A 19,679-nucleotide genomic window follows, 5' to 3' on the forward strand; every position below is an offset into this window, starting at 1 on the left:
AATTAGTTTTCTACGTCCCCATCTTAACCATTTGTGTGGAGGCTGATTACTATCAGATCTAACATTGAAAGTTTTCTTTGTTTATTGTAATTCCTGCGTGAGAAATTTTGAAATAATAAATCATTTAATAATTTACTATGTACGATTCTCCAAAATCTCTTTAACTTCACCGTTTTAACAACTTTATCTGGTGCTTTTGCCACAAGTCTGTTGTAACAGACTATGTTTCTGTTCTGCGAACTTAACTGAAGTTGAAAATACAGATAACTAAGTTTTGTTTCTCTGTGTTACTGGAAACCACATTGCTGATTGAAATTCTTTCTTTCTACTCTTTAGCCAGATCTTTTAAAATTAGAGGTTAAGGTAAAGTACATTCATTCAGTTCATGATAAAATAATGAATTTTTAAGTCAACTTTTTCCTGTGAAACCTAATATCAAGTTTGTAATTTGGCATTTATAAAAATTGCTCTCAAGTCTTATATTTGAGCACTATTGAATTTTGAACTGGGTATAGATCAGTTCTAGTATATGTGAATTCTCTTCGTCTTGAGCTTGTCCCTGACACTGGCTTTTTCTAAATAGAATTCTGTGATGCAAGGGATAACAATTATATTTTTAGGAAAAAAGAATGAATTAAATGGTATTTTTAGTTTAATGTTACCATGATTAAATAATAGTGCTTTATTTTGAACCATATGTTTTAGGCTTTATTTAATAAGATGATAATTTAATAATTTTTATATGACAGGCACCTATGGGGACCTGCTGGGGTGATATCTCAGAAAATGTGAGAGTAGAAGTTCCCAATACAGACTGCAGCCTACCTACCAAAGTCTTCTGGATCGCTGGAATAGTAAAATTAGCAGGTGAAAAACATGCATAATAATTCACTTTAAAAAATCACTTGTATTTGTAATTTGTAAGAAAACATTTTTGTAAATTTTCAAATATTGCCAAGTAAGTATGATATAGGGCAAAGGTTAGCAAACTTTTTTTTTTGTTAAAAACAAAACAAAACAGTAAATATATTTAGCTTTGTGACCAAAGCAGTCTCTGTCACAACCGTTTAACTCTATCATAGCATAGGATCAGCCAAAGCAACGCATAAATGAATAGGCATGGCATAAATGAATGTGTTCTAGTAACCCTTTATTTATGGGCACTAAAATTTGAGTTTCATGTAATTGTTACATATCAAAAAATATTACTTTACATCTAATTTTTTTTCAACCATTTAAAAATGTAAAAACTATTATGGATGACAGTAGGCCAAATCTGTGGGCCCTATAGTTTCCTCAACCTCTGATACAGGGAAATATTTCAGAAAGTAACAAAAAGTATTAAAAAAAGTGATACGGTCCATAATATCAGAAGTAAACTAATGATGAAAATTTCATCTATTTTGGGTACTATATTTTCTTGAGTCCCACCTCTTCCATGTATCCCAGCCCACAGAGTAAGTGTGTTAGGTATCTACTATGTTAGACCCTGTGGACAGGTGATGTGCAAACTTAAAAGATTTTTTTGGTGAGTGTACATCTGCTAAATATTGAATATGTTTTATGATAAGGTGCTTAGTAAGTGGTATAGTAGGATACTGTGATACTTCAGAGGAGGAGCAGCCACTCAGATAATGAAAGGTATCCTGTGATTACTGGAAGAGGTATCTTACTCATCCTACTCTTTCTAGTCTTATCTCCAGCCATCTTCCCAAAAATGCCTTGCCTATTCCACCCTGTGTACTGCTGATAGACTTAATTTACCTAAAAATGATCTCAATTCCAGTCTTTAGCGCCTTCTTTGTCCTTAAAGGATCAGGATGGTCAGCATTTACAACTATTGTTAAGTTTCACTGTACACCACTGAACAGATTTTTTATTGTTCCCCGACATAAATGATCTGTTCTGCTGAGATTAGTTTTCCTTCTCTCTCATATAACATATTCTATGTCACCTTCATTCCTTTTCTCATTCTCACTCTCTCACTTACCTTATTTAACCCAGTACAGTTCCTACCTTTTCCATGAAACATTTCCCCTACAGTTCCTACCTTTTCCATGAAACATTTCCCCAGCTTATGTAAGTGAAAAAGTGAAAGTGTTAGTTGCTCAGTCCTGTCTGACTCTTTGGAATTCCGTGGACTGTAGTCTGCCAGGCTCCTCTGTCTGTGGAATTCTCCAGGCAAGAATAGTGGAGTAGGTAGCCATTCCCTTCTCCAGGGGATCTTACTGACCCAGGGATCAAATCTTGCATTGCAATCAGATTCTTTACCATCTGAACCACCAGGGAAGCCCCCAGCTATATAGACATTATCTAAATATTCCCTGTACCTTGTTTAAAATAGCAATATATATTTTTTGCTTGATATTTTAATCACTTGCATATAAATGGCTCTAAAGATCAATGTATTTAATACTCAATAATTATTTCTATCTTCCATCTCTGGTTTTATACTTCTGCTATATCTAATTGCAACATATATCTCATTTTAAGCCACTTTAATGACATTTTAGAAGTGAGCCTGTTGTTGATCATGAACCCAGAACTTAGAAACAGTTAGCAAGTCATGAGTTGTTCTGTGAATTACTGAATTTTAAAACTAAAAGTTTAATGCTATAAATTTTCAAAACCTAAGTATTAACACATGAAAATGCTAACTAAACTTAGCTCCCAGCCTGAAATACAAGTTTATTGGGCATTTTTTATTCCACTAAAGACCTTAACTTTTTAATGTTATCAACATAAGGTTTATTAAAAGGAATAAACAATGAAAATACTTTCTCATATAGCTTTTATTTCACTGAGAGGAAAATATTTTAAATAAGGAAAGAAACAAACACTTTGTCAAAGACAAGCTTGAAGAGATGACAAAGCTGGTTATGGGTGGCTATACATACATCAGAGGGTTTCTTTAAAGAAATGATATTTGATACTCTTATTTTCTTTACTGTTGTATGTTTTAATAAAAGTTTGTCTATTTAAATACTAAAAAGATAAGGTTTATTAAATTATAAACAGTATATCATATACTATTTGTTCTTCCCAGGAAATAAGTCTTCCCATTTGTTTAGTGCGTGCGTGCTTAGTCACTCAGCTGTGTCTAACTCTTTGTGACCCATGGACTGTAACCCACCCAAGCTTTTCTGTTCATGGAATTTTCCAGGAGATAATAGTGCAGAGGATTACCATTTCCTACTCCAGGGGATCTTCCTGACCCAGGATCGAACCCGAGTCTCCTACATCTCCTGCGTTGGCAGGCAGATTCTTTACTGCTGCACCACTTGGGAAGACCCTGTTTGTTTAGTACATGTAGATTTTAAGTGATTTCACATATCTTTATTTGTATTCATTGAACTTTTTTACCTGGCATTTTCGAATCTTACTTCCAAATCAACAAGACAAAAAAAATTTAAACTCTTAAAGTAGCCACATACAAATTATCTGAAAATAATTTGGTCACCTGATCACTTGGATAAAGCAATGTCTTTGAAATGTACTTTAACTGGATTTCTGTGACTTAACAAGGTTATATTAACTTACCACAATACCCTTAATTTCCAAAACTGTGCATCCTGGTAGAACTTTCTCACTCCTCTTTTCTAGAATTTAAGAAACTATGGGTAAAATTGAAATATATTCAGAAAAATAGGCTGTGCTCTGAAAACAGTTAAACTAATTCCATTGTTCAAATCGTTCTCAGAGTTTCGTCCATATAGCACTAGTGTAAGCACCTCTGGGAACTTCTTAGAAGTACAGTTTCTAAGACTCACCCAATATCTGCTAAATGATTTCTGGGGTATGAGGCCCAGCCGTCTTGTCTATTCACAAGCTCTGCACCTGTTGCAGATGCTCACTGACATTTGATACTCAGTACCAGCAGCTATATTCTGTTTTATTTCATTTGATTTTCTTATTATGTGGTGACTGCTTTGTTGGTTTCAGGTTACAATGCCCTCTTAAGATATGAAGGATTTGAAAATGACTCTGGTCTGGACTTCTGGTGCAGTATATGTGGTTCTGATATCCATCCAGTTGGTTGGTGCGCTGCAAGTGGAAAACCTCTTGTCCCTCCTAGAAGTGAGTAACTTCTTTACTCTTACTGTAATTCAAGTATCTGAACTTTAATGCAAATATTTTTTTATTTCAGGTAACTTATTTGCTAGCAAGACATACTTGTTTTCCCTATTTTTGTTACTCTTCTTCAGAATTTTAACTGCAGGGAAATTTGTTACTTTTTTTTTTTTCTTAAAGCAAATAGCTTTTGAAGCAGTTCTATTCTTTGCTAAAGTATAACTGGTTATTTCTTTTTTTTAGCTATTCAGCATAAGTATACAAACTGGAAAGCTTTTCTAGTGAAACGACTTACTGGTGCCAAAACTCTTCCTCCCGATTTCTCACAAAAGGTAAAGACAAGACCTTAGAAAGGACTCAAGTGGCAAATGAGAGCTCTAAAAAATGGAGTAACTTCAAAGCTTTTTAAGGAATTGTTTCAATTAGTGAGTCAAATGACCTATGTTAACTATTGAGTGCACTAGATATTTTTATAGGAGACTACTAATTTGTAGACCTTTATCATGAATTCTCTAAAGTTCTGCTTTTCTTTCAAGGTTTCAGAGAGCATGCAGTATCCTTTCAAGCCTTGCATGAGAGTAGAGGTGGTTGACAAGAGGCATTTGTGTCGAACACGAGTGGCAGTGGTGGAAAGTGTAATTGGAGGAAGATTAAGACTAGTATATGAAGAGAGTGAAGACAGAACAGATGACTTCTGGTGCCATATGCACAGCCCATTAATCCATCATATTGGTTGGTCTCGAAGCATAGGCCATCGATTCAAAAGATCTGGTAAGCACCTGTCACAAGAATTCCTGTTGAAAATAACATTGAGGCTAAATTGTACTACCTGGGTATTTTTCTCCACAGAATAGCCAAGATCAAAATCAGTTGCCTTGGGCTGCTTATTCTACCTTAATTAGGGAAGGTTCACACCAGAAAATTAAATGTCCTAACCAAATCCTTTATATTCCTTCCACTTATGTTCAAGTAAAAACTAAAGCCCTTTCAGTCACAGCTACATTTGTTTTCTTACACTTTTTTATCCAGCCCATTTGAAAGAAGATAGCCTTTCCCTTTCCATTCAGTGTTAGTAGAAATACCAAAATTAAATGTGGTTAGACTTAATACTAAACACTTTAAAACATATTTCTAAAATTGTAATTCCCTAATTAGGGAATTCCCAGCATTCTAATTGGCTAAATGTACTTAATATTAATAGCACATGTACTCTAAAGAGATAGAGACTTTTAAAGAATATTATTCACCGTAAATGTAGAAGGCACGTATTTTTGCCATGGTTTAGAGTATACATACCTTGTGAGTTTGAAACCTTCAAAAAAACGTGGTTTTTGGTCTTCTCACAAATGCTGACAGATTAGTATGTAACTTTTCCTTGTAGATATTACAAAGAAACAGGATGGACATTTTGATACACCACCACATTTATTTGCTAAGGTAAGAAGTTTTTATAAGAACCCTCATTTGTAAATTATGTTTGAAAGAGGGTTGTGGGTTTTTTCCTAATATTATGGAAATCACAATTACATATATTCACCTAAAAGGATTAAGACCTTGTAATCCATATGTGTCACAACTATTGATTATAATTATTCTTAAATTCTATTTGCCTGAATTCTCTCTATTCCGTAATGGAAGTCTGAGTTATAATATTAGGTAGGTAGGAGAAGGTACTTGGTATTTTCATCTTGTAAACCTTTTCAAATTGGTATTATTTTAATTATTAAACTGGTAACACCTGTAACAATAGATGTGCTTTCATGTAATTCTTTAGGTAAAAGAAGTAGACCAGAGTGGGGAATGGTTCAAGGAAGGAATGAAATTGGAAGCTATAGACCCATTAAATCTTTCCACAATATGTGTTGCGACCATTAGAAAGGTAAGAGAATAGATTTTAAACTATAGAAATGAACTTATAGGAACTAGTTTTAAAGTAATGGGCTTCCCTGGTGGCTAACTGGTAAAGAATCTGCCTGCCAGTGCAGGAGACATGGGTTCTATTCCTAGGCTGGGAAGATCCCCTGGAGAAGGAAATGGCAACCCACTCCAGTATTCTTGCTTGGGAGATCCCGTCGACAGAGGACCCTGGCGTACTACTGTCCATGGGGTTGCAAAAGAGCAGGATAGGACATAGCAACTGAACAGCAACAAACAGGAGGAGGAGGCCCCTAACATTCATTTTGACCTAAAATGGGTGCATCTCTGTCTTCACTGGGGAGAATGTCAGTAGTAATTGCAAGATAAATTTGAGTTCTCTTACCAGAGGTTTTCTTTGTAGATATCTTATTATCAAGATTGTTATCTTGAACCTGCTACTTTTATTTTATGGAAGTATATCCTAAGTTAAAGGAAGAATACTTATTTAACTTACTTCCTAGTCAGAACTTGTCCAATACAAAATTGTAACAATGCTAGTTTATCCTCAGTTATCCTGTGTTTCCTTTTTGTGCTTTTTCCCTCCATTGGTAGTACTTTATTGCTTCTTTTCTCTTTTTCCTCTCTTCTGAAACTGTTTTTACAAAAAGACGTGGAAGAGTGGTTCTCAGTTGTCAGTAGGCATTGAAATCTCCTGGAGAACTTTAAAAAATAATAATACTATTGACTAAGCCTCGTCTCCAACCCCGCACTCCTGTTCTGATTTAATCAATCTTAGCATTGGCATTTTTTTTAAGGTCCTCAGGTGATTCTGAAGTACAATCAGGGTTAAGAGCTATTGATCCAGAATACACTTAAACAAAGGTGTAATTAAATTGTGACTTGCATTTCAACACAGTTTAAGCCTTAAAGTGAAAGTTGTTCATCATGTCTTTGCAACCCCATGGACTATAGAGTCCATGGAATTCTCCAGGCCAGAATACTGGAGTGGGTAGCCTTTCCCTTCTCCAGGGGATCTTCCCAACCGAGGGATTGAACCCAGGTCTCCTGCATTGCAGGCGGGCTTTTTAACTGCTGAGCCACAAAGAAAGTCCTTTAAGCCTTAAGCCAAAAGAAGTAAAAAGTTATGATGGCTGCCATGTCCTGTACACTTGTGTTCAAGGTCACACAGCTAAACCAGACTGACTCTAAACCCTTATTCTTCCTTTTCACCTGACTAGGGATCCAGACTACCTGGTGCTATTTAAAACATAGATTCCCATGACCTACTCTAGACCTGGTCAATCAGAATCATAAGAAAGATCACCCAGATATTTGTATTTGTCTAAAAAAATAATAATTAAAAAGTTCTCAAGGTGTAACTCTTGACAGTCAGCCAGATTTGGGAATCAGCACCATCATGTCATGCTCTGTGTGAAAGGAAAATAAGTGTCCAGGGAGTAGAATATTAAGCTTCACTCAGAAAATACTTAAAGTGAATTTTTGCAGTGCTAGGTTGGTTTGGACTCTATAAAGCGTACAGTCTTGTAGAACAAGATAAGCTGTAGGAAAACATGTTTAACGTACAAGATCAACTATGATTCAAGAATGGTACAAGTACTGTTGAAATTCAGATAAAGAAGAGCATCTTCTCAGAGGAATCAGGAAAAGCTTTGTGGAAGAGAGGACATTCGAAAACTTCAGTTTGAAGGATGGGGAAAACTGGGCCAAGAAGAGATTCAGGAGGAAACTGTGCCATGGAATGAGAATATGCACAAAAGCATCAGGAGTGAAAGGTACAGACCACATTTAGGAAATAGTGAAAGGTTCACACACAGTACATATGAAACCAGTTGCTTTGAATATTCTGGGCCAGGCTTTTTGTTTATAAGGAACAGAAACCCCCTCAAGTGGGCTTTAGAAAAGTTACTCTGAGGATTCAGTGGGCACGTTCATTGACATAGAAGGACCCAGGGATGAAACCTGGAAAGGCACAAACTTAGTGCTGTCCTCCATCTCTACGGGCCTCTTTGTTCCATTTCTGCTCTGCGTCTGTTCCACTCTTCTTTCTCTCTCTCTCTCTCTCCTGGTGTCCTGCGTATTGTCTCCACATGGTAGCCTCTCACCCTTCTGTTGGGCTTCCCCAGTACCTCAGATGGTAAAGAATCTCCTTGCAATTGTGGGATACCTAGATTCGATCCTTAGTCTGGGAAGATCCCCTGGAGAAGGGCATGGTAACCCACTGCAGTACTCTTGCCTGGAGAATCCCATGGACGGAGGAGCTTGGAGGGCTACAGTCCATGGTGTCACAAAGAGTCGGAAACGACTGAGAGACTTTCACTTCATTCACCCTTCTGTGTCACTGCCTTTCAGTGCCAGCTCCAACCCATGGCTTGACTGCTATCTCTCTGTATGTTAATTCTAATTACAGAGAAAGAATCTGAACAACTGAGCCCAGCTGTTTGCATGGTCCTCTGAAGGTGGGATATGAGCCCCTGATTCACTAAGCTTTGTTCAAAAGGGAAAAACAAATCCCGTATGAGTGGAGGTAGTCCTTTCTAGAGGTCTTAGAGTTCTTAAGGTTAAAGAGAAAATCAGTGTATATATATTCAATATAGTAGAAATAACTAGGAGAATGGAACCTGCAAGTAGACAGAAAGATGATGTGAAATTAATTTGTGCAGTCTTTAATGCTTGGTCACATTGAGTTTTCTTTAGTGAACAAGGTAAGTTGGTAAAGCTTTCTGGCATGAACAGAGTACATAGCAGAGGAAAGTTTTAACTGTGTAAGAGGGGAAATGTACATAGGGAAGGCTGAAAGCAATAATATTAAGCAACATAGTGGAGAGAGAGTTAATGGCTAGGATAAAGGGACTGAATGTTTAGGGGGAGTTGTGGGGACCCAGCAATTGATTGCCCTTGAAAGGAACTGGAGAAAGAGTTGTTGGTTTGTTGCCCTGTACTAACTCTCAGAGAATATATTCAGCATGCAGGCAAAATGCAGGCCTGAAACACTGAGAGGGTGAAAAACTCATGATAAAACTTGAGAAATTGTCGGCATAAAAGTCAACCATTGAAGAGTGAATGGGTAAAACAAGAGTTGAAGGTGAAAGGGTGGTTGCCAAAAAAAATGTGAAGCAATGAACACAGAGGTGAGAAGATGGATCAGTAGACTATAATGTAATGAGAATCTGGGAATAAATGTTTCAAAAAATTAAGAAGTCAGCTGGTATGGGATATTATAAAGGAGGCTGAAGTGTTGGGGAAAAGACACTGGATTTGACAAACTAGGAGATCATTTCTTCCCAGATAGCTCAGCTGGTAAAGAATCCACCTACAATGTAGGAAACCCTGGTTCAATTCCTGAGTCAGGAAGTTCCCCTGGAGAAGCAATAAGCTAACCACTCCAGTAATCTTGGGCTTCCCTGGTGGCTCAGATGGTAAAGAATCTGCCTGCAATGTGGGAGACTTGGGTTTGATCCCTGGGTTGAGAAGATCCCCTGGAGGGGCCCATGGCAACCCAATCCAGTATTCTTCTCTGGTGGATCCCCATGGACAGAGGAGCCTGGCAGGTTACAGTCCATGGGGTCGCAAAAAGTCGGACATGACTGAGTGATATAACTTGAATTGGGTCTCTGGGTGAAAAGTATTTAGGAATTTGTTGTATATACCTTTTTTTAAGTGTGAACTGTTTCAAAATAAAATACTTCTAATGTAAGGGGGATTGGGAGACATGGAGAGGTTTGTCTTGAGAGGCAAAGGAAGCACTACTACGTAGAGCAGTCTGATGCGCAAAGGATGGACTGTGAGGTCCCTCACGCAGTTCCTGTCATGGAGCAGCACAGTTATCCGGAGCATGAAAGAGGTAAAGCCGGAGCTTGAGGAAGATGGGAAACGTTTAGGAAAACTCCACTATGTGAAAGTCAGAAGGATATAAGTAGAGTCCCTACTGAATAAGACTTAAAGCTTAGCCGAGACTAGATGGTTGAACTGTAAAAGAGCACTCAGCCCTGTTTCGTGCCACAGGAGAAAACAGCCTTGGCCCTTGTCAGGAGCATGTTTTCCCTAGACCTCTAAAATCACTTCCCTGTAACCACGCTTTTATTTCTGGCACACCCTAGAATTTATACAGATTTGTTTTTCATTATAATTTCAGTTATTTAAGAGAGTTCAGTAAACATTTCTCACTTTCACGAGATCTTTATGTAATAGACTTTGCTTTCTTTTAGAATGTCACTTAAAGGATCATTTTTATAATAGTGGTACCTAATTTTAAATACTTGGAATTCTCTTAATTTAAAAGGTGCTGGCTGATGGATTCCTGATGATTGGGATCGATGGCTCAGAAGCAGCAGATGGATCTGACTGGTTCTGTTATCATGCAACCTCCCCTTCTATTTTCCCTGTTGGTTTCTGTGAAATAAACATGATTGAACTCACTCCACCCAGAGGTACTTTTTTTCTAATATATACAGTGGGTATTCATCCTTGTTTTCTTTTTACATAGTACCTATTTACACTGTTTACCACAGCCCTAGATTTCTTTTTATTTTTAGCCCTAGATTATTTGCTGTTTGAAAATATAATATGTATGTATAAACATATGTGTGTTACATATGTATATGTTTATATCAAGAGCTGTGGGGTGTCTGAAAACATCAAGACCTGTAACCTAACTAGCTTTAATAAATTGGTGGAGAATTTTTCCTGAGCATTTGTACATTTTATAATAAGAATTGGTATTCTCAAGCCCTGTTAAGATGATGATGTAGGCTCAAAGGGCTATCACATACATAAACTTTTTTTTAAAAATGGACTGTAGCCTTTGAGAGAAAGCAAGTTTTCATCTTTAGATTACTGTATGAGGAAGCTCCCTGGCATTCCAGTTGTTAGGACTTGGAGCTTTCACTGTCAGGGCCCTGGGTTCAATCCCTGGTTAGGAAATTAAGGTCTCACAAGGCAGGTGGTATTACCAAAAAAAGAAATTAAAATTACCATATGACTTAAAAAAAAATGACACCCTTAAATAGTTCATATGGCTTAACCAGTGACTTTCCTAATTTCAATATCTGAGCCTTGGATTTTTCTCTTAAGAAGGAGAAAAGCCAAACAGAAGACTGTAAAAACAGTATTTGCCTAGCCACTGTTCTTACAAAGAAAGAAAAATATTACTGGAAAATATTAAATGTTAGACTATTCTAAGCCTAGGATTGAAAAGCAAAAGTCTAGCTCTTATAGGATACTTGGGTGCACCTGTTTCTGTCTATAAAAACAGGAAGAGCCATGTAACAGGGAGGAATTATTGTACTCTACAGCATTAGCTCATGAGATTGTAATGTGTACTGAATTACTTTATATCTGCATTTTTATATTACACTAATTTTAAATGAACTTCTAGTTAAACTAGTTGTGTTTTCCAGGTTACACAAAGCTTCCTTTTAAATGGTTTGACTACCTCAGGGAAACTGGCTCCATTGCAGCACCAGTAAAACTGTTTAATAAGGTAAATTTAAATAAACACATACATATTAGTTAAACAGTGTAGGTATTTCCTTTACATAGGAGTTGAAATTTGTTTCCAAATTTTGTTTCATTATTAGGAATGAATGCATTTCCTAACTAGTTCTTACATGCTTCACCTTCATATGTTTCAATAAAGGATTTTTTTGGTCTAAATTGTTAATTGGTTATGTTACTTCTCTTTTTTTCTATCCTAGTGATGATGGAGTTACACATTATTCTTTTCACCAGTGTTAATGTTTTGCTTCTCCATGTTAGGATGTTCCAAATCACGGATTTCGTGTCGGGATGAAATTAGAAGCAGTGGATCTCATGGAGCCACGATTAATATGTGTAGCCACAGTAACTCGAATTATTCATCGTCTCTTGAGGATACATTTTGATGGATGGGAAGAAGAATATGATCAGTGGGTAGACTGTGAGTCCCCTGACCTCTATCCTGTAGGGTGGTGTCAGTTAACTGGATATCAACTACAGCCTCCAGCATCACAGTGTAAGTTGGTATAAGAAAAGGTGTCCTTTTGCAAAAATCAGCAATTCTCCAAGGACTGTCTCACATAAATCATCTTGTGAGCTTACAGGACAAGAATATACCTATGTCTGATTGGTTGCCAGGTAAGATCTTACCTGATAAGACTCAACCATGATATCACAGAATCAGACCGTGTGTGCCATGGCAGTGTGAACTCAGTAGTCAGTTGCTTAATGACTATAGAAACACAACATTAAGAACATCCACCGAATTAAACTAGACTTCCTTTAGTGAGTTTAAAGTTACAGACTAAAATTTATTAACATATAAGAAGTGCTTATTGAATAAATAATGAAATCTGTCTGGTATTGAGGTTCATGGTTTTGCAGGAACAATGACCCTTATTTTCGAAGCATTGTGTACTTTTATAAACATCATTGTCTTGGTAAAGGTAGTTCATCTGAGTTGTATTGAGAGTTGTAAGAAATTATCTGATATCAATTTTCTTCTTTATTTTTCAGCATCAAGAGAAAGCCAGTCAGGTTCATCAAAACAGAAGAAAAAGACCAAGTCCCAGCAATACAAAGGACATAAGAAAAGTGGGTCACCACATGGTGTTTGTATACGTTTCCTAATTGTTAACCAACTGGGGTCTTGGTATCCTTGCACAGAAATGGGATCCCTTGTGAGAGCTGATAACTCTGCATTCTGTATTATGCTTAAAGGTGCAGTATGCCATAAGAGGCAGACTTTTTAAAAATCAGAAGCACTTGTCTTTGATTGACAGGAGAAAGTATTACCATAATATTTAATAGATGGTAAAGCGTAGAGTCTATGAATGATTTTTGAGGTAATAGGTAAACCTGAAAATTAGTCCTTTTTAAAAAATTTTTTATTAAAAATAAAAACAGATGTTTGGTGCTTACAATAGGCTTGGAGACTAAAAAACCTATCCTTCTAAACCAAAAAACTCTTTCTAAAATCTTTCCCCCTCCATCATAGAAAGCTATAGATTTTTTCTCTTTGTGAAACTTGTCATGGAATATTTCATCCTAAGATAAAGTTATTTTGTTTTTCATTTTTTTACTGGGGACTTAGAGCAGCCACTGCAGTGGTGCTTAGTTTCTTCCCTACGTGAAACCCAAATGGGTCTCACTATAGTGATAACCGTCAAGACCTATCTCTTACCCTCTTTTATATTGTAGATGTAAGCCTCCCATAGACCCAGAATTATTTTGCTTACTGGTTGCTTACCATGGTTGATATTTACCTAAAAGAACTCCAGAGAACATGGCCCAACCAGGCAGATTAAAATGATTTCCAGTTTATCAGAAACTGATGAGCAAGAAGTCATGTGGTAACTTGGTGTCAGTGGACTAACCACAGCAGGTGTAATCATTGAGCTTTCTATAAGACTGAATTAGTACAAGCTGCTTTGGCCTGTCTTTACATTTAATTGGACAAGAATTTGAGATTTCAGAATTTTCTTTGCAATGTGTTGAATTTAAGAATGTTTTTTACTACTCAGTGACTTTATGCCGTCTTTTAGAACAAACTTCTGAGCATTGTATACACAGTTCACATACCTCTCTCAGTGTGACTCTTACTGGGTTTGTTATGGTTTATGGGGTTTAATCATTTTGAATTAATAAGCTAGGGACATGGGAAGAAATATGAAATTAATGAAGTGATAATATCAGTGTCCCAATTTTTAGTGACATTTAATAATGTGTGTCACTAAATGGGATATCGGATTTCTGGATTAGCTGAAAAAATAAATATAAAACTAGAACATATTATTTAATATTTTAATAGCTCTTAATATTGCAACATCATCTCTAATGCCTTTAAATTGTCTTTTGGACATAGAAAAGAAAAAAATTATGGACTCACAGTCCCTTATTAGAAATCCTAGAGATCAAATGCACTTTGGAATTTAGAATTCTGGGTTTTTTTTTTTAAAGAAGTACAGTGTGTGTAGCATATATTATGTAACACCCCTTGCAGACTCTGCAGCACTTTGAAGCAGAATATATATAAATAGTAACATTTAATGGGCCAAATAAAGATTATTATAAATAGTATCACCAAGTGAGGTCTGATTTGGTTGCCCCAAAAAAACTTTGAATTTCAGAATTCAGGATAAGGAATTGTAGTCATGTGTGAATGAAAAGCATTCTTCATTTTAAGATACTGTCTGTTCCTTTTATTTTTTTACATTACTCAGCAAATAGATTATTAGAAATTTCAAAATAAGAAAGAACCTAGGGTCCAGGAACCTTGAGTCATCCATTGCATGCAGATTTTTATCAGTCAGACCACAAAACCTTTTGTTTTTAAGTTTATCTACAGATTATTATATCCTGGCTCTGTTGTTTCATCTTATGACTCTGGTCTTTCTACAACCTAAATCATCTACTGGTATGTTCTTTGGTAGGGCTTATTTTTTACAAAAATAATTGGTTGACTTCATTGTTCTAGCCTGTTTTTTAATTAGCTGTGTTCATGCTGTAAAGGGATAACTATTAACTAGTGCTTTCAAACAATATGAAGAATGTTCTGTCAAGAGGATCATATAGACTGTTGTCTACGTACGATCTGTCCCAATCTGAAAAGTGTTTTTTCCCTCAAAGTTTAATAATTCTAGAGTAGGAAATCAGCATTCGTTTCTGTACCATCTTCAGGGGCTGTTGTAAGCAGTAGAGAACTGAAGATTCTCCTTGCATTTTTACCTCCCAAGTGTGTAGTGCAGTAGACTTTTTCATCTAAATAAATGCTTCAGGTGATTTTGGTTTGAGAGTTGAATGTGTACTTACAGGAACTTGATTTCCAGATCATTTTACATATTAATACTGTCTGACTTAGATTTGTCTTTTAGTTCTGATTTTGCAAAGCAAATTTCTGATTGCTCTTTCCTGAGTTATTTGTTAACTCTGGAATAAAACAGATGTAACTTATAGTCACAAAGATCTGTAAGTATCCTTCAATTTTTAACCAGATAAATGCGGTATGCTTGATTGTTCAGTCTTTGCAAAGCTTAAAGTATTTATTTGTTGGTGGTGAAAGTATTGTACAAGTCTTTGCAGGCTTATGTGTGCTAATGAAACTATAACCAAAGGCTGTTTGAAAAGAAATTAAATTGCTTAAGATCTTGCAGGCCACGAATCTTTAAATTTTAGAACTGCTTCTCAGAGTAAGAATTTTTTTCTAAAAGAGTGAATTATAAACCAAAAGTTAGGGAAACATATACCAGTAAAATTCTGCCACTTGTATAATTCATTAATTAAGCTGTTTGATTTCTCCCTGAAGGACAGTGTTTGGGCTTATATGGGCACAGTGAAATACCTACAAGTAGGGCTTTAAAATTCTCTCTACCCTTGGATTTTTGGTCCCCCTCAAACTAAAATTTTACTTGGAAATAGTTAGCCAGCTAGCTGTTCTCCACACTCAATGCTCTCTGTCATTCATTTTGCTTTGTTTTGTTTTAAATTGATTACAGAGTCAAGAACCAGGATTACTAGACTCAGAGAGACTAGAAATAATCTCCCCTATCATCCACTCGCCAACACACACACACCCACCCACCCTTGTTTCTCACACACACATCCTTGCACACATACACACCCACCCTTGTTTCTCACACACACACATCCTTGCACACACACACATCCTTGTTTTCAAAAATATGAACCTTGCATAGTTGGTTCTCTTTACACACACACACACACACACACCACCCAACCACCCACCCACCCTTGTTTCTCACACACACACACATCCTTGTTTTCAAAAATACGAACCTTGCATAGTTGTTCTCTTTTCACACACACACACACACACACACACCACCCACCCACCCTTGTTTCTCACACACACACATATCCTTGTTTTCAAAAATACGAACCTTGCATAGTTGCTTCTTTTTTCACAGTATTCTCTGCAATACAGCCTTTCCTAGTTATGATACACTTTTCTTCCCACGCATGTAAGTAAAAGCTTACTTTAGTTTAACTTGATATTTAGAGAGGAAGATGCCAGTTGGGAAGAAGCCTGTCAGTTTGTCAAGCCTGCCCATGACAGGTGGGGTGCGGAGGAGCTTCTCTGGTGACGAAGAGTTGACTCCTCCTCCATATCGAACCCTTCCAGCACAGACAGCCCCGGAGGCCTTCCCACCTCCCCGCACTAGCCAAGAGTTCAGTCCCAGCCTCAAAACAGGTAATTAGTCACATCAACACTTCAGGTGCTGCAGAGGGCCAAAGTCTGGGTGAGGGTGGTGGGGGACAGAGCATGGTCTCGCATGACAGATGCTGACTCATCACATTTTTCTTTTTCTTTCAACTGAAAAGTTCATTTTCACTAGTCCTTGGTAGTTACTTCACTAAAATGAGTAATCAGGAAAGGATTTTTATTTTGTTATAAGCCACTTTTGAGCTTCAAATTCAGGTAAAGCTGTAATTTCAGCTTACGGAATTTGTGAGATAACTTGTACTATTTCATGGTTTTGTTAAAATGGTTGAACATATTGCATTGCAGAATTCTGTGTGACTTGACTTCAGGGAGAAATATGCAATAAGGGATCAGTATGATTCATCAGATCCAAAAACGAGGCTTTCTTCATAGCATTTCTCACTCAGTAAACAGATGTGTTTTGTATACCTGTGTAATTTTGATTCTGGTAGTAATATTTACCACAATCTTAGTTGAATACCATGAATTTGGAAATAAAATACCTGTACAGTTTGGGTAATGAATTTGAGTGAAATTTATTTCGGTAGGAACATGAAATATGTACCGTGATTAATGTTTAATTCAAGCTGAATTGGTTAGGATAAGCTGGTAGAGTAAGGAATACTGCCCTTTGTCATTGCTAACAACAAACATGTTGCCATAGACTGTCAGAGAATCTTCACTTACATGTGATGAATCTTAGACGTGAGTACAGATCAAATAGCATCAAAGTTGTATCTAATTTGGCATATATTCTGCCATGTGTCCTACCTATTGCTTGTAAACTACATTTTTTCATCTAATTTTCATTTTTTAAAAAGCCTTGCATTCTTTCAAATCCCTGTTGAAAGCCCTGATGAGCCTTAGTGTCTAGCTCTGTTTTCTTCTCATTACTGTTTGCACCTGAAGTTGTGATCAGCCTTTTTTTTTTCTTTTCTTTTTTTTCATTTAAGGATGTGTTCTTTAGCTTTTGCCTTCTTAAACAGTATATTAGTTGATCTTTATCCTTCCCAGTCTGTTTCTCTGAAGATCACTCTCATATCTTTATATCTAGAAAAAATTACAGTACTTCTTTTTTTTTTTTTTTTTACAGTAGTTCTTTTGTGTAAGAAATGGATTAGGACTGCAAATCCAAGTTTATCTGCTCTTTAATACTTTCAGATATCAAAAGAGCATCTCAGCTCTTTGTTTGTCTTTTTAACTTTTTTTTCCTTTTGTACTTATTATGAACGTCTTCTATAACTTAATTAACTGTAGATATTGTGAACTCTGGATATTTTTGATTTTTACTGCATTTTAGATGTTTTGTTTTATGCATTAGACTGGTTTTGAAGGTGTATGTCACATTTTGTGAGAGAACTTGACTTTTAGGATTGGTAAAACCGAGGAACTTGGAGTAGACATACAGGGTAGAGCCCACAAGGCCTCCTAATGACTTCCCTTTCCTCTAGACTTTATCATGTGTGTCTTCTGAGCTGGGGGCACATTTGTGGGACTTTTGTGTGGTTTTACTCTGGTGAAACTGCAGGGACTGTGTTGCTGGCCTAACTATAGTTCGTTTAGCTTTTGCAAGAGTTTACTACTTATGGACTTCTAACTGGAAAAGTGTGGTTTCTGTTTACCTCCTGAAATGTTAGTGATTAGAATCAGCAAAGTAACTTCCTTTTAAAAACAGAGCCAAGAAAATGCATTTGTATAGAAAGTGACATTAGCCACAGGGTCTGTTTTATTTCATCCATCATTCATTGACAATAAAGCCTGTAAAGAAGAAATAATGAGTGTGAAGATACCAGACAGGCTTTATTTTAGGTTCCATGAAAACTCTGAAACTTTAGATAAAACATCCCACATCTCAGTGAATGTTTCATGTTTCTCTACATTTTTTAGAACATTGTTTCCATATATTAACATGAGTAGAAGCATAATCCAGAACTTTGTTGTTAATAATAAATGCAAATAGTTTCAGGATGTGCTTTAGAATCTCAATTTTCATACATTTAAAAAAAAAAAGCAAAAACATCCATTTGAGTGGAACATATTTAGTCTTGAAGCACAGTAATTTCTCATTCATTTAGCCATCTGATCATCATATAAGAAGATATTGTTTTAATCAAGCTTTTATTGTGGGTACTGCACCTTTAATGAAATTTGTTTTTTTTTTCCTTTTCCATGTGTTTATTTTCATATCCAAATGTCTTTAACAATTAATCCATGTTGGTTTGATTTGAAGGATACTGTTATGTGTTTGATATCCTCCATAAAAGCATTTTTTTCATATTAAGTAATTTTTAAAGGATTTTTTTAAAAAAAGCAAGCAGTCGGTTGTGTTTGCTTTACCTTTTAACAGTCTGATTGGTATGTGTTTCGCTATTATTATACAAATAGTGTATTCACTTTTCTGTCTTTGGACTTAGATTTTTTAACACCATTACCAAAGCAAAATAAAATGAATTAGCATATCTCAGATTATGCTTGTTTTTACTTTCTTCATTATTTTTTAAAGATTATTTATTTATTCTGGGCTGTGTGGTGTCTTCATTGCTGTACAGGCTTTTCTCTAGTTGTGGCGAACAGTGGCTACTCTCTTGCAGTGCACAGACTTATTGAGGTGGCTTCTCTTATTGGGGAGCACTAGCTTCAGTAACTGCAGCACATGGGCTCAGTAGCTATGTCTCCTGGGCTCTAGAGCACATGCTCAGTAGTTAATGACACACAGGCTTAGTTGTCCACAGCATATGGAATCTTCCCAGACCAGAGATCGAACCTGTGTTTTCTGCATTGACGGGTGGATTTTTACCACTGTGAGAAATGCAGAAGATTATTCTTTAAATTACCAAATAAGATGTCAAAGACCCTTGTTTTTGAAACTAATATTTTATAACTGAAATCAAGAAACAAAGTGGTTTTCTATCATTATTTTGACTTTAAAAGTAGCCCTTTTAGGGAATTCCCTGGTGTACAGTGGATAAGAACCCCCTGCCAAAGTAGGGAATGTGGGTTTAATCCCTGATCCCGGAAGATTCCACATGCCGCAGAGCAGCTAAGCCCATGTACCACAGCTACTGAAGCCTGCACACGTAGAGCCCGTGCTCTGCAACAGAACCCGCCACGATGAGAAGCCCATGCACCGCAACGAAGACTAGTCCCCGCAAGCCCCCCGCAAGCCAAGACCAGAGGAAGCCCGTGTGCAGCAAGGAAGACCCAGTGCAATCCAAAATAATAATTTTTTTTTTTTTTAAGTAAGAAAGTAATTTTTTCTTCACAGAGTTCTAATAGAAAGTAGAGGGTGGGCTTCAGGGCAAGTGTTTAGGGCAATCTGAAGTTACTGGCGAATTGTGTTGAGGTAACTTAAGAGATCTTTATAAAAGAAGATAGGAAAATCGGAGAATTAAACTGCCTAAACTTTTGCCTAAGACTAGTGCTGGGACCAGCAAGAAAAAAATTTTTCTTTCTCTTCTTGCTTGTCCGTGCATTAGAAAGAGCCCTCCTGTCACTAAAAATGCTGACTAGCATGACTTCAGTGGCTACCAAGAAA

The 19,679-nt window shown here is 36.5% G+C and overlaps 1 protein-coding gene across 14 annotated transcripts in view; it reads left to right on the top strand.

Moving 5' to 3' along the window:
* MBTD1 (mbt domain containing 1) overlaps positions 1 to 19,679 on the top strand; it is a 70,597-nt gene that overhangs the window by 46,753 nt on the left and 4,165 nt on the right. For all 14 annotated transcript variants that reach the window (XM_069603635.1, XM_069603645.1, XM_069603644.1 and 11 more), the window contains 10 exons: positions 750 to 867; positions 3,943 to 4,077; positions 4,315 to 4,403; positions 4,608 to 4,842; positions 5,453 to 5,508; positions 5,846 to 5,950; positions 10,229 to 10,376; positions 11,346 to 11,428; positions 11,704 to 11,938; positions 12,439 to 12,516. In XM_069603635.1, coding sequence (XP_069459736.1) covers positions 750 to 867; positions 3,943 to 4,077; positions 4,315 to 4,403; positions 4,608 to 4,842; positions 5,453 to 5,508; positions 5,846 to 5,950; positions 10,229 to 10,376; positions 11,346 to 11,428; positions 11,704 to 11,938; positions 12,439 to 12,516 — 1,282 coding nt within the window. The remainder of the gene's footprint in view (positions 1 to 749; positions 868 to 3,942; positions 4,078 to 4,314; positions 4,404 to 4,607; positions 4,843 to 5,452; positions 5,509 to 5,845; positions 5,951 to 10,228; positions 10,377 to 11,345; positions 11,429 to 11,703; positions 11,939 to 12,438; positions 12,517 to 19,679) is intronic.

Source organism: Ovis canadensis, chromosome 11, assembly GCF_042477335.2.
Source record: "Ovis canadensis isolate MfBH-ARS-UI-01 breed Bighorn chromosome 11, ARS-UI_OviCan_v2, whole genome shotgun sequence".
Lineage (NCBI taxonomy): Eukaryota > Metazoa > Chordata > Mammalia > Artiodactyla > Bovidae > Ovis > Ovis canadensis.